This window comes from Muntiacus reevesi, chromosome 3 (genome assembly GCF_963930625.1).
Source record: "Muntiacus reevesi chromosome 3, mMunRee1.1, whole genome shotgun sequence".
Classification (NCBI taxonomy): domain Eukaryota; kingdom Metazoa; phylum Chordata; class Mammalia; order Artiodactyla; family Cervidae; genus Muntiacus; species Muntiacus reevesi.
Window position 1 is genome coordinate 193,305,773 of NC_089251.1, and position 14,978 is coordinate 193,320,750.

At 44.4% G+C, this 14,978-nt stretch overlaps 1 protein-coding gene across 1 annotated transcript in view; it reads right to left on the bottom strand.

Annotated features, from left to right (window-relative positions):
* Nucleotides 1–7,447, bottom strand: part of TBX18 (T-box transcription factor 18) — a 30,517-nt gene extending 23,070 nt beyond the window's left edge. Inside the window, exons 1-3 of the mRNA XM_065931356.1 lie at nt 5,757–7,447; nt 4,404–4,608; nt 2,003–2,104 (exon numbers count right to left, since the gene is read on the bottom strand). Coding sequence (XP_065787428.1) covers nt 2,003–2,104; nt 4,404–4,608; nt 5,757–6,063 — 614 coding nt within the window. The 5' untranslated portion in view covers nt 6,064–7,447. The remainder of the gene's footprint in view (nt 1–2,002; nt 2,105–4,403; nt 4,609–5,756) is intronic.
* Nucleotides 7,448–14,978: the final 7,531 nt, after the last annotated feature.

Genomic DNA, 14,978 nt, shown 5'->3' on the forward strand with positions numbered 1-14,978 from the left:
AAAATAGCATGAAGTATTTTCATAATATCCCTAGTGAGGCCCACTGTTTCAACTATGTTCACACATTTCATTCTCTTTTGAATTCAGTATGCCTTCTATTCTCTAATTCCTTTTCTTGGGAAAAAATACATTATCACAAAAGTAAGAATAACAATAAAAACAATTTCCCTTAATTGATACAGTGTAATTTCAATAAATAAGCTCTGTGCATGGGCTTTGTGAATATGAATTTTATATTCTAATAAGTCACAATCATTTTTTATTTGACCAAATACCATTCTTTGATAGCAGAGAATAAGCCAAAATATTTATTTCTACTATTGCTGAAAAAGTTGGAAAATAAAATGTAAATCTTAGAAATGCAAGAAAAAGCAGCACAATGGATACAGAACTATTGCCAAAATAAATAGAATATGCTCTGTCAAAATTTTGAAAAGTATGCACATTGAACAGCTCAAAAATCCACACCTACTGAGAGAATAAATGCTACATGTTACATATTCTTTGTGAAACATTCTAAATACAAATGCTAAAAACAAATTTTTCTTGAGAAGCCATTTAACTGAAAGCAAATTTATGTTTTAGAATTTGATCTTTTAAAATCTGGCATCTTAATATTAATTCTTGAAAATTTTCTTGTTTTATATGTGAATAGTAAGGATCAATTAAATAAGTCATCCAAAATATATGAAAGAGATTTGGAGGAAGGAATAGAAGACAAACTTAGAAGAGAAAGGAAAGATTTTTAAACTCAATAGATTTACACTGTTTTCCTCTGCAGAAACCCAAATTAGAATATGGATTTTAAACCAAGTATACTTAAAGAATAAACTTCAAGGCACTTCTAGCTTCTATCACATAGCAGACAATTTTAACAAAACTCCCTAATGAATTATTTAATTAAAATAAGTGATACAACTTATATACAAAATGCAAATCATAAAACTGTCCTTTTTACTACCCATATTTTTAGCATTCCATATGTGCTTCTACTAATTAAATCTGTATACTTTTGACACCATAAACCTGTTTCCAAAAAGTGACTCCCTAAATCTTAAAAAGTAATAAAAACCAAATCTGATTTCATTTAAAAACTTACTAAATGCTCTAGGTGTTTATTTAAAAGATAGAAACAAAAAAGACCAAAATTTAAAGCAGGGTCTTCCAACTTGCCACTCGGAATTTCCTTTTTTTAAATGTTAGCATTTTCAACTCCCCAGGAAAATAAAAATAATTGTCAGTGAAGACTGTTGATTTGTTTACTTACAGAAGGAAAAGCAAAGTTTGGTTTGATACTGAAGAAAGTATCTTCTCTAGCTTTACTGGAATCCAGCTTTACTTGATATCTAGATAAATACATTCTCTCAAAACCCAAATATTACAATAATTTTTAAAAATTCTCTGTTAACCACCAGCCAAAAAAAAAAAAAAAAAAAACAACAAGATAACAAATTCATTATCAGCTTAAAGATGTCCTGATAGCATAATGAATTATGATTTTGTTTTCCTAAATTATAAAAAATCTTCAATAATTTTCTCATTTTAAAGGGAAAAAAGACTGTATACACATGATTTTGTACATAACAAAATAAAGGGAATTTATTTAAAGGTCGTAAAACAATCAGGAAGAAATTGAAACAGTTTGTTAACTATTACATACACCTACAAATTTTACTTCATATTTCCTCTCAAAATCCTAATCAAAATGTGATCAACATAAAAGACATACTTAGTTTACCAACACTAAACTGGCCCCTTATTAAAATTCCTCAACACTTAAAGACATTTCTGTATCTATTAAAAGCAAACCAAAAAATAAATGTTCACATTTACTGCAAGAGAAGACACCATCTAGACTACTGCAAGTGACTGGGGTTGGACTGTGGATCCAATCATTCTACAGGCTTCTGGAAACAAATATCATAGTTAGTACAGATGAAATCCACATAGCCTGTGAAATCCTGGGGCTTTCTTATCCTCTGTACCCATCTGATCACTGTACCTGTATCTTTTGTTGTCCACTGGCACAATATCCATGGCAATATAATACTGCTGGTGAGGATCTAATCCTGAGATCTTCACTCTCATTGCTGGAAACATGCGCCTATGTATAAGGGAGGGGAGGAAAGACGGTTTGGGTTTTGCTTTGGGTTATGATTATGCTTGAAGAATGAATAAGCAAAGAAAGCTCTTGAATCTGTATTTTTCACATGGACAAATTTATAGCATTCACTTTGGCAAATGTAATTCAAAGAATCTGAATGCAGGTTGTATCAAAACTGAATCATTTAAATGTAATTTGTTATACCTGTACTTGCATTCTATGTTTACTGAAATGTCAGTGTACCTAAAAGCCAAATACTCACACACACACACATATATATACTGAAGAAATAATGGTAGAGAAAGCACTTTATTTTTTAAACAAAAATCAGTAAGCAGGCTGACTTTAATAAAACAAATAATAAAGGGCTCCAAATAGTAGAAATAGAAAATTTGAATTTCTAAAAGTGATAAAATATAATATGAAATTTTAAAAGGGTTATAAAAAAGCACACGGAGCCAATGTGCCATGCCATAACCAAACAATATGTTCTTTATTGAGACGGGACTTCCTGTCTGCCGCATGGTAAAGGTGAAGTGCAAAAAGTTGCCCTAAATTTGAAAGGTATAGTAAAACTTCTTTATTGAAAGCAGAAACTAAATACAATGTATATTTACCAAATCATTCCTTCCCCTACCATGCCCTGAAAAGACTTTATTTAACCACACTTACTCACAACTTTGCTAATTAAAACAAGTGAAACCCACATTTCTTTTAGCTTCCCAGAGATGCTTATCAAAGGAGATACTAAAGTAAATGCATCTATCTTTTAAAAAGGCACAGTAGCAAGGAATACAACAGCAAATTATTGTGTGTGTGTGTGTATACACACAATAATTATATATATATATATATATATATATATATATATATATATATATATATATATATATATATAAGCAGTTCCCTCTTTAAGAAAAAAACAAAAAACTTTCATCTACTGATTTATGTCTAGGACCCTTCCAGGTAATCTAATTTTTGCTAATTTAACCTTATAACACAAATTTTAGTACTGTTATTTACCAAAAATGTTTCCATAACAATAATGCCATTAAAGACCACTTCCAGAGAAAAGAAAGTCCATTATTCCTAACTAGGCATGAGAACAGTTTAATACACTGGCTGTTTAAGTGTTTTTCTCAGTGCACCTGTAAGATAAAGAGTAAAGGTGTTTAACTACATCCTTTATAAGACAACCGCTGCTATGTGTTGTTGAAGACTGAATTTGGATCCTTAATAAAAGCTCTGTGAAAATGTAGAAGGTAGCATATGGATTCAATAAAATATGTTTTTGTAATTTCTAATAAGTTTGGATACTTTTATACTATCCAGGTTTTTGCCATGTGTACTCCCTGAAAGAGTTGTGTGTGTGCTAAAAGTTTCTTTTGAGGAAGATAGCAGTCATAGATTTCACTGCACTAAATGAACTGAAAACTTAAAAACGGAAATATTTCTATGCGCCTTCGAATTAACATGATCTGTTTAACAAGTCCATTTATTTTACTAACTGATGGATGTGGAAATTTCACACTTTCAAAACATAGATAAAACTTACAAATTTTGTTCTGGTATTCCTCAGCAAATTTAGGCTAATTTGTTGGATTTCATTTAGGGAAAAAAAAAAAAAGAACTATAGTAACTGTGAGTCTATAGAAAGAATGGTTTTTAAAAATCAGAGCAATTGTTTTTGCAGGGATTAAACATGGTTTACCGATTATTCCAGTAACTTTCATCCTAATCTAATATCAAGATAGCATAACACAAAACATTCTCATACTGCCAGCGAATCTTTGGATAAAGCAAGTTTCGAATCTATAAAAGCAAACGACAGTTTTGCTAAAGAGTAAACTGAGTTTTTTAAAAAGGGGTAATGGTGGTGGTGGATAATCTGTTCCACAGTTCCAGAAACATAACGAAAGTCTAACTAAATACCTGAACAGATGCTAAGTCGGATCACGAATCTTTAACACCCCTGCACACGCAATATCAGTAGTCACCCGTCACCGCCTCGGCGGCCACAGTGATTTCTCCGCAGAATCCAACGAGAAAGGACTGCTGGCGACCGTGGCGACCGCACTCCACGTTAGGGAGGCAAGTCGGTCTCAAAAGTGAACCACTACCGAGGGCCTCGTCTTATTTGTACAAACTGCTAACCAGAGACCGCACCGTGCTGCAGATTCTTTTCCCTCGCCCACCAAGGCGTGGCGTGAGGCCGGGGCCGGGCCGTTCGCGCCAGCTTGCCCTTTACCTGCCCGCCTTGGTGATGATCATCTCCCTTTCGCGCCAGCTTGCCCTTTACCTGCCCGCCTTGGTGATGATCATCTCCGTGCCGATCTCGTGAAAGCGCTTCCAGAGCTCAGCTCCTTGAAGATCCACCCGCGGGGCCTGCGGGGAGGGCAGCGGGGTCCCGGACCGGGCCAGGGCGGGCGCCGGGGACCCCTTCGGGGAGTCTCCTGGGGATGCCAGCGGGGAAGCGCCCTGCAGGAAGCCATCCTCACAGCCGCCTGGGCAGCAAAGGGCAGAGAGGGGGTACCGGTGAGGGCCCGAGATGGGAAGCCTCGTGGGGAGATAAACCCCCCGAGGGCGACTGGGAAGAGAAAAGGGCCGCGGGAGAAACGGAAGCTTTCCTGCCATCCGGCCCTTGTAACAGGCCCACGGGTAGGTAAATACCTGCTCCGCCAGCCGAAGGGGCGGACACTCGACGCTCAAGTAGGGCCCTCTTGGCCCCCAAGTCTCAAGTCCCGAAGAGGCGTGCGGCCCAAGTCCACCCCACCCTCCCCGCTTCCGCCCGGTCAAGGCCCCAAAATTAGTTTTGTGCCGCAGCCGGAGTCTGGGATCCGTGCCCGATACACCCCGAGCCATGCAGAGCACAGAGCAAAAGCGCCTGGCGCTCGGGTTCCTGGTCTCAGATCCTTGGGCCTCGCTCCGCAATCGGCGTCCTTGCTTAGGGCCCGGCCGCAGGCATCCTCTAGCAATCTCTTCAGACACCGCCCTCGCCAAACTCCCTGGCCGTCCTGAGCGTCTTAGCAAAGCAGCACAGGGAACAGAAGAGCGCGAGAAACAAGCCCAAGATCGCCGTCGGCCTTGGCAGCGGGAACCAAGGGTGGAGGGACGCAAGGGAACCGCTTAGCGAGCCCTTGGGAAACCACGTTTGCAAATACACCGCCCTCTTCCTGGTTTGCCCAAACGGTTTAGGCATTTGTTTCGGTTTCGGGGGGGTACGCCGTCGCTCACCCCACTCTTTAGCTTTGAAAAGTTGGGAAATAAAAAAAGAGCACCCAGGGGCTAGAAGCCCAAGGGAGGCAGATGCGGAAAGCACAGATCTGCACCGCTGAACGCCGCAAATTGCAGCTGCTACGGGTGAGCTTCGCCGAGTGGGCGGCGGCCGCCTGAGAAGCCAGACTGGAAGCGGCATTTTAACCGTTTGGACCGTGACCCGAATTGCGCGGAGGAGCGGCCACGGCAGCGGGAGCTTTGAGCCCTGACACCCACCGCTAGTGCGCCTGTGGCCGAGTTGCCCTGGGTGCGTAGGGACACCGCGCGCTCGCACGCCCACAACTCGCAGAAGTTCAGGTTCTCCGCGGCGGTACGGGCCCGCGGGACCGGGAGGGGACGTGCGGGAAAGAAGTTTAGGCGGGAGGGGCCGACTCACCCGCGGCTCCCCGGGAGCCGCAGCTCCGCTCCAGGTCTGCGCAACTCCGGGTGGGCCCGGAAGCCGCCCCAGCCGGCGGCGGGAGCGCAGAGCCTTCATCTCCCTCGGAGGAGCCCTTTTCGCCGGCGCCGCCGCCGCGGCTGCAGCCTCCGGCATCTAAGGCCCCGGCCGCCTCCTCAGCGCCCAGCTTTCGCCGCTTCTTCTGAAGCTGTTGCTGCTTCTCGGCGCCGATCAGTGCCTCCACCGAAAAGGCGTGCGCCTTAAGGCTAAGCATGCTGCACGGCGAGCCCCTCCGCTTCTCGGCCATCCCCGCCGCCCGGCGCCCGCCCCTCGCTCATATACACGCGCGCGGGCACACGCACACACTCGCTCTCCTTCCCCCACCAAAATCTGAACGACTCTCGGGGCCTCCCGCAGGCCCGGATCGGCGCCCTTCCCCGCCGCGGGCAGAGACAAATTTGGCGTTTCCTCTCTCGCGACTGTGTTGAGATCCGAGGAACCAGCGACGCGCCCGCCAAGTTTCCTTCCCTCGGTCTCTCGCGCGCGCTCTCTCACTGATAGACTCCTTCGCTCCCACCCCCTCCACCTCCTCCTGCTGCTCCAAGATCTGCCTCGACTGATGCGCCAGAGAGAACTAACATGGGTAAAAAACACTCTGCGGACACAAATTAGGGATTGTAATTGAAATTTGTTGCCTTGATCTGTCAGCACTTCCAGGCAGGAGAGCGGTGGGAAGAACTTGCTCATTAGTGTCAATAAAGGGGCGGGGGCGGAGTCCGGGGTCCTGTCAATCACTGAGACGGCCAGCCAATCAGAAGGCGCAGACTCCGCTCAGCCCGCGCCCACTTCCTTACAAGGTTGCAGAAAACCTAGAGTGGAAAGCGCCGCCATCTGGCTTGGAAGCGCCAACCCCGGCGCTGAACTGGGTCAGTCTCCCTCCCTCCCACAGCCCAGTCCTGCCCAGGAGTCTCCAGCTTTCTCCACCGGGACCTGGAAAGGCTGAGGTTCCTGGCTTTGAACCGAAGTGATCACCACATTAGAATACCAAGAATCGTTCAGTAAACCTAAAGTTCCAGTCCCTTTCCCTTATCGCTTCATATTGCCACAACTCAGAACATTGTGAATGGAGAGAATTCACAGCCACCAGGCCCATCTTTTCTCCTCTACACATTCCTGCCTTTAGTAACACCCATTCTGCACCGGGAGTGGCATAGACGTATTTATTTGTTTTACTCTGTGAATTTTTCTTGGGGAGGGCGGGAGAATTGTTTAAATCCTTATATTTAGGAAAGCAAAATTCTATCCCATTATAGCTCAGTTCTTTCTATGAACTAGTCAGAAAAAGCACGCTCTTTCCGGAGCCTCCCATTTCTTTCATATCGTGATAGTTAATTTAAACCTAGGATTTTAATTTTTTAACGATAAGGACGTAGGTTTAAGACGCCTAAACAGTTTGCAAAGTGAAGTAAGTTTTAAGATGCAGTAAGATTTCCATTGCAGTTTTTAAAATGTCTCTGTGATTTTACGTAGCTTCATATTTTCCCTGTTTTTGGCAATTTGCTACTTCTTTTCTCAGACTTTTATTAGGGTCAACTTGTTTCTTTAAAACAAATTTTAAAATGCCTTTTAATTGAATAACACTGAGCTCGTATCTGCAGTTTGTTTTGTACTTTCTACTCGACTTTTGCCCTGGATTAACAAAAATAATGGAGGTGGTGTAAATAGAGCAAGTCTCTTGTATAATAAAATTCATGCCGCATATTACTCTTAAATTTTTGATGTAAAATACAGGACAAAGGGTTGTGTTGTTTTGTTTTCTCTCTTTCCCTCGCTCTGTTTAACCTCCACGCTGTCTGCTGCCCCATTATCTCTTACTTCTCTCGTAGTTTCCAGTATAGCTATTCAGGCAGTAGCTTCGAATTTTTTTTTTTTTTTTTTTTTTTTTTATTACTGTAGCTCCAGGGGGAACTCGCGGTTCCTGCAAGGCAACCAGGAGAGCAGAAAGCAGAGCAAGCAGTGCTCAGAGTCTTCCCCGCACTCGCCGCCCTCCGGCGGGCCCAGCCGCCTCGGGGTCAAAAACGACTCCCTAGCAACCTGCGGAGGAGTTCTCTTCTAAAAGATTGAGAACCGTACTCAACCTGGAGGAGATGTTTTGCATTTGCAAAACAAGGCTGTGCGCACAGTCTGGAGCGGGTCGATCTTCGGAGGACCTCCAAACTCCGCGGCGCCCTGGGCGGGTAGTATAGCTTTAAAAGTAAGCGCAAATCCGGTTCCGAAGCCTACCCTAAGACGGGCGCGAGCCTGGGAGAGCGAGGAGGCCGCCCGGAGGGCTCGGGCAAGTGGTGGGGAGGGGGATGCGGTGGTGGGAGGGCCGCAGACGTGGCAGGAGGCTGCGCACCGAGCCCCGCGCGGCTGGGGCATCTGGAGCCAGCATCCGCAGCCGGCGGGGACCGAGCGCCCTGCGCCAGGCCCCGGCCCTCGGCGACCCCTAGGAGAAGCGACGCGATGCTCGTCGAAGCCGCCCTTGCGGCCTTGGGGATGTGGAGGCGCTGAGGCCCAGAGATGGAGTCCCCGGGGCCCTCAGGCCTACTCCGGCCCCGCTGCAGGGGAAGGAGCAACCCCAGGTCGCCTGGGACCGTCACGGTTTTCCAGACGCGAAGCCTGCTTTGTAGATGAGTTCTTGTCCGTTTACATGCCTCCCAGCTCAAACTGATTCAGAGAGAACTGCACGGCCTACAGGGCACTCTGAGGTTCACACAGCGACAAGGCCTCCTATCCGCCTACCCCACTTTCTCCTTTATCCGCGGCGGCGATGGACGCGGCCTTCCGGACGCGCGGGCACCTAGGACTTGTGTCCACTTAGACAAGCCGGGAAGCCGGGCCTCACACACACCCACGATGTCAGATGGAACGTGACCCGTAGAAATAATCCAGGTGTGTGCCCTGGGCGCCCGGTTCAGGACCTCGTCTCTGGTCTCCCTAGTCCAAGTCCGGGCTGGGCTTTGGGAAGCACAGCCATGGAGCCGCACCACAGCTCTCCACTTTGGGCCCGCGCGGAATCTGGCTCAGACTCCTGGACCCAAGGACCCAGCGGGACCAGGTGCCTCCATCCGCCGGGAAGCAGAAGGCCGCAGACCTCAGCGCACCCGCGACTTTCGCTCCAGAAAGGGTGCGCCGAGCTTTTCCCGGGGTCGGGAGGGAAGGAAGGCTGGCTTAGCATACCATCGGAGTCTCGGCCTTCGAAGTGCTGGCGACGCTAGCACCTTATTGCTGCGTTGTCTCAAAACACGGCATGCGCGTGCCAGAGCCAAGCCAGGGCCTTGCACTTTGCGAGTCAAGAGAGCAAAAGAAGCAGAGACAGGGAGCGAATTGGCGGGAGAAAAACTTAAGCCGGTGCGCGCGTGCACGTGTCTGTATTTGCATTTTTGCATAGGTGCGCGTGTGCACCTGCGCGGGTGCAAACATGGGTGGGGGGCGTGTGACCGGGGATCATGTTCCTCTCCTCACTTGAAGAGAGAAAATGTCTGTTCCCAGTATGAGCTATGTTAAGGAAACGATTAAAACGGAATTAAACTGTCAAGCCTCTGACAAGAATAGCAGTGCTCTATTTCAAGTAAAAGTCATCCAGGCAAGAACGTTGTCAGTGGGCTTGTCTCCAGAACTTGGGGTGTTGGGGGGCACGGAGAGGAAAGAACACGATAGCCCTGTGAACGGTAACTAGTGGAATCCGTGTCCAGCTAGATAGCAAAACTAACCCAAGAAGGACGGTGGGCTTTGAAAAGCAAGTTGGTTCCTCTTTATTTTTCTCGGTGCATTTTAAAATTGGACAGTTCTGAAAGATTTTTTAAAAAACGCATTCTTTCTGTAGGTTCCCACTGTGCTTTCCCAGCCTAGAGCCTATTTACACTATAGTGTAATATATATAGATTCCACCTGCCAATGCAGGAAACATGGGTTCCATCCCTGGGTGGGGAAGATCCCCTGGAGAAGAAAATGGCTATCCACTCCAGTATTCTTGCCTGGGAAATCCCATGGACAGAGGAACCTGGTGGGCTACAGTCCATTGGGTTGCAAAGAGCCACACACGACTTGGCAACTGAGCACACACACATACATGTTTGGAGACAGCTTGCTATTTATGCTTACTTAACATATCTACTTGTATTATATTTATAAACAGCATATTTTTAAATTCTAAGTTTAAGAATTCTAGCGAGGATTTCCTTTTCTAAATAGACTTTAAAAAAAAAATCTTTTACACTTGCCGGTGGCTGGGAGTTTCTAACCCTTGTGATAATTTTCCCCACTCAAAACCTGAAAACAGGAGGTGAGCCCTGGACATGAGAGAGTTTGTTCTTGGCTTTTGAATGGGAGTTGCATCAGATAGTCCCCGAACTTCCGAACAGGCAGGATCCTAACTTTCTTCTCACGCGTTAAAAAAAAAAAAAGAACGTTTATTATTAGCCAGAGGATTAACAGAGTGAGAAATACAGAAATAGACGCGAGAGAGGGGGTGATAAGGGCACCGAGGGAGTACTTATTTGGCTGCCTTAATTTGTAAGTGAATCTGGGAAGAAGCCCCATCCTAATTGGGGGCGTGGACTTCAGAGCCCCCCCCCCCCCAAGAGTCATTCAGCAGCACCTTACCCGAGGGCAGTGCTCCTTTTCTCCCCCACTTCCTTCCTTTCTTCTCTGCTCTGCACTTCTTTTCGCCTCTGCCTCTGATCTGGGTTAATAAGAATAATAAAATGTAACCTGTATAAGCTTACAAAAGCTAAGAGAATAAATTCAATCCCCGGTCTCGCGGGCCTCCTCCCTGCCGAGTGTCCAACTGCTACCAAGGCCCCATAGAGAAAGAGGTTCAGAACCGCACTTCCTCGAGGCTTCTGTGGCGGATTTGCACACAGAGACGGCACATCCTACACGCTGGCAGTTGTTTACCCTTCTCAAGTATTCTGGTCAGCTGAGAGCGAGTCTCGCTACCAAAGTGCCGCAGCGCACAGAAGCGCTCTTCGGGCTCCCAGGCGCCCACTCTCGATTTAGAGCCGGACGCCTTCTAGTGTTGGTTTTTCAGTCAATGCTCATTCCTCAGTGAGGTTTAGGGGAGGTGCGCAGTTTGGGGAGAGCAAAAGGAGTGTACTCTGATGGTAAGCTTGTCATCATTACTCCCTCCCTCGCATGTCCCAGTTCTCCAGTTTAAGGAAGGAAAGGAGGGGAGAAAGGGGTCTTCTAACCCACTAAGTTGAGGGCTGGTGAGGAGGGAAAGAACCTGTAATGAATCCGGAAGGAAACTCACTCTGCTGTGGGGAATGAGCTTCCCCACTCATGTCCAATTTCCAGCAGTTATCGGCTGTGTTTCCAATCGATGCTGGAATTATTTTTCACCCTGTGCATGAAAAACCACCCCCTTCACTTCCTCATTCATTGACCCACACTCTGATGACCCTACTACAGTAAGAGGTTAGTAACAGAGAAGTCCAAGAAGCAAAGTTTGTCTCTATCACTAATCAGGTATTAGCCGATTTGAAGGTGGTAATGAAATTAACACCTAGATGTAAATGAATACCCAAAGGTGGGTAGTTGGACATTGCTGATAGCAATATTGCAACAGGTCAATTTGGACATAAACCAAATTGGGACAAAGAATGGGGAAATTAAACAATATTCTCTAAATAGTTGATGGGCATTTTAATAGTTTATACTTCATAAAATCATGTTTAAATTGATATTTTAAATATGCAGCTTCATATTCTTAGAACTAAATATTTAATGCTATTTTCCCCCATGAATGAGGACTATCTTGAGTCTGCTGGTTTAATAAAATGAATTGAAAAGAAAACTGAGTCCCTGTTTAGCTTCCATGTAAGAATCATTAGGTAAGGTTTTTAGCTTTTTATACAAATTATTACACCATCTAATTGGCTATAAATTGGACCCTGTTCTTCTATTTCACATCTGTAGATACCCACAATTATTAAACAGTGAATATTTTGTGTGCATTTATATATAATCTGCTGAAAGTATGAACAATAAAGAATGTGCCTAGAATTTATTCATATTTTTGTACTGACAGATGAAACATTTCAGTTTCAGCTGAATGAAGGGGGTTTTGACAGATTAAGTCTAGCACTGGAAATTCACAAAAAGAAGTGAGCTATTGAAATATAGTATTAGCATTAATAATGAACTCTGAATTTGAACACACAGTCAAAAAAACCTGAAAACAAGCTTTGGCTTTTCTACATTACTTTTGGGTTTGTTTTCATTTTTAATCATGTAAACTCTTTCATCCTTGAACAAGTATAAGATGAACAGCTAAGACAGAGGAAAAATGAAAGAGCTTATGATTTCCCTCTTTTGATATAAAAATATTAAAATGTGTCTCAAAATAATCTTACTGGAAAACACTTCCAACCTGGGTTTTCAGAAAGAACTGAATGAGAATCTTCAAGCAAAAGGCTAAAGAACAGTAAAAACAAGAGGAACTCTACCAAAGCATTTAGACATTTTGAATATGCTCCATGGAACGAATTCTCAGCATACACAATACTGCATTTCCAAATTCAGTCTCAAGAAGGAAGAAGAGGGGAAAAAAAGTAACTCAGGCCATGCACAATAGGTGATGTAAATTTTGAATAACTAACATTTCTAGAAAGGCTTGTGCTTTTTTATGTTAACCTTTAGTCTTAGGTTCGGGTTCCTTCTCAAATTACATAAAATGTACTTTAAGAAGCACTCACTACCTGCTACAGATGTCCAGGAAAAACTGAATTATGGAAGTCGGAAACATATGGCAGTTGCCTATTGCAAAAGGAAGGTACATATGAAAGTTATAAATTTCTTTCTTTAAGTCAGCATTGTAAACGCATTTTATAGGGTTCACAGTATGTATTACATCTGTAGATTTTTTTTTTAATATACGTTTTTAGAAGATATTTGTGGTTTGACATTCTAGGAGAAAGAACTCATCTTGATGTGTTAGAAATAAGGAAAAAACAACAAATAAAAATAAATGTGTGGAGAGGCAAATTTTTCTTTTATTTCCTCGACTCGTTACACTGAAAAGGACATCACACCATGTATTGGCAAAGGAATACTCACAACACAGGAGTTGCCTGTCAGCAGAGCACGCTGAGCTTACTGAGTTCCCAGTCTGAAGAAGCAGAGATGTCAACTTGAGCAAAACCAGTTTGGGGTTGATATAAAAACCACCAGGTTAAGAACCGGATCATGCAAATGTCAAAACCACACAAATTAAATTTGTTTTTGAGCAAAATTTCCAACTACTAGCCGATCTTTTCCCCCACAAAAATATTAAATTTAATTTCATTTAACACCTTTGAAACCATGTTTTGATTGCAATCACAATTTAATATTACATATTCAGAAGAGATACCAAGGACTATCAACTATAGAAGTATCTTAAACTTTCAAAGTTATTTGAAAATAATCCTGCCAAGTTTCTACCTGAAGCCCTCTTTGGTATCTTGAAATTTAATTTTAATTTGTGGATTTTAAGAGTCACAGCTTCCTGTTACAGTTTATTTGGAGAAATGTTGGAAGCGAGTTACGTGAACGGTCTTAGTTAAAAAGAAGTTTAAAAAAATATATACTTGTTTAATACCCTATGACAGGGGCAGGTGTCTACATTTAAGGTCGCCGTGGCTTCATGTCAAGAAAACGGTCTTCAGATTTCCCGTGTAGAAGCTTGAGAAATGCAGGAGGCTGATCTCCGCTTTGCTGTGCAGGAATGAAATCTACTTGCTGGAGTTCGGGCTGTGTGAAATAATACAAAAATAACAGCAGATGCTCCCCACCCTGGCAGAATTTTTATTTGGTTGCGTTTTGAGTTCCTCTAATTGATCAATTGTTGAGTGGTCGCTCGGGTGGGTTTTCCCTTCCAGTTCCTGCCTTACTGAAAGCCAGTCCTGGCCAAGGTTTAGACCACTCGGTCTTGATGCGCCGGTAAGAAATTGAACTTTAATTATTGGGGGCTTTCAGACAGGTGTTGAGGGTAGGGGAGGAATGCCGGAGAAGCCGAAAAGGTTATCAGATTCTTTTCTACTTATTGACAAGAAGTTTGGCAACAGGAAAGTGCCAGGAAATTTCTGACTTCTTTCTCCAAGTTTTAGGTGGTTCCCAGAGTTCCTACCCCGTCCTACCCAGATCATTGTCCTTAACATTTACAATTGGAACTCTTCAAGGGGACCCCACCCCCAAAATAGCATATATTATTTAATAACAAAAACAGCAGTAGCAGTAAAAAAAAAAGAAAGAAAGAAAGAAATCAGTCCAGTTTCCAGGGCACCCTAGAATCCCCAAGGCGGATCCGACTGGTAAAACATTTACTAATTCACATTCTCGACGAGGTTCCACGCCTAAAATTAAAATCCAGTCTGGGTTTCTGAAGCTCGTTTTGCTTTGGTCAATATCTGAGTTTTCTTTCATTTTGTTTCCGTTCCCTTCTGGGTTTGGTGCTCCCCCCCCCCCCCCCCCCCTTGGCTGAAGACAATTTGATTTACAGTTTGACTGAGAGTTGCATTTCTGTTTAGAAGGTGAAACGTCCAAGTCAGTTAGCCAAATTATTCCCCGACGGCTCCAATATTGCGCCAGAGCCCCAGAGTCAGTTATTTTTATGTCTGACTGTATTTCAAATGTGCAGGGTGATAAATAAAACCCGCCTCAAGCTGCAAACTATCTCAGTGTGATGAGGAACAATTGACAAAAATTAACCCAGCCAAAGCGTTGGGGTTCTCGAGAGCGGCTGGAGCATAAATCTGCATCGCGGCGGCTTCATGGAGCAGAGCGCTCTCGAAGCCGCGCACCCGCGGCAGCCACGGTGTTCCACCAGCCGCTGGGCTCGCCTGGTTGGTGTGAGTGAGGCTCGGCTCCGGGGATCTGAGCGGGAATCGGATTCCACTGCGAGTTCAGAGTCATCCGCGGAAGGGGCATGCAGGGTAGAAAGGCATGGCCACGCTTAAGCGACTCCCTAATTTATCACTGAGCGTTGTCCAGTGGGTTGTCTGTGAATGAAGTCAGGAGGACTTAGGGAGGCAAACTCAGTGGTGGGAGACGGAGCAAGGAATAACAATTCCTCGACTCTCTCTGAATCCCAGAGGAGTTTCTCTGATTGCTCAAGTCATTTGAAATCGAGATTCTCCTCAGCCATTAAGTAAATCTATTTTACGGAAAATCAAAGGAGCCTGGAAAGCTCTCTGCGTC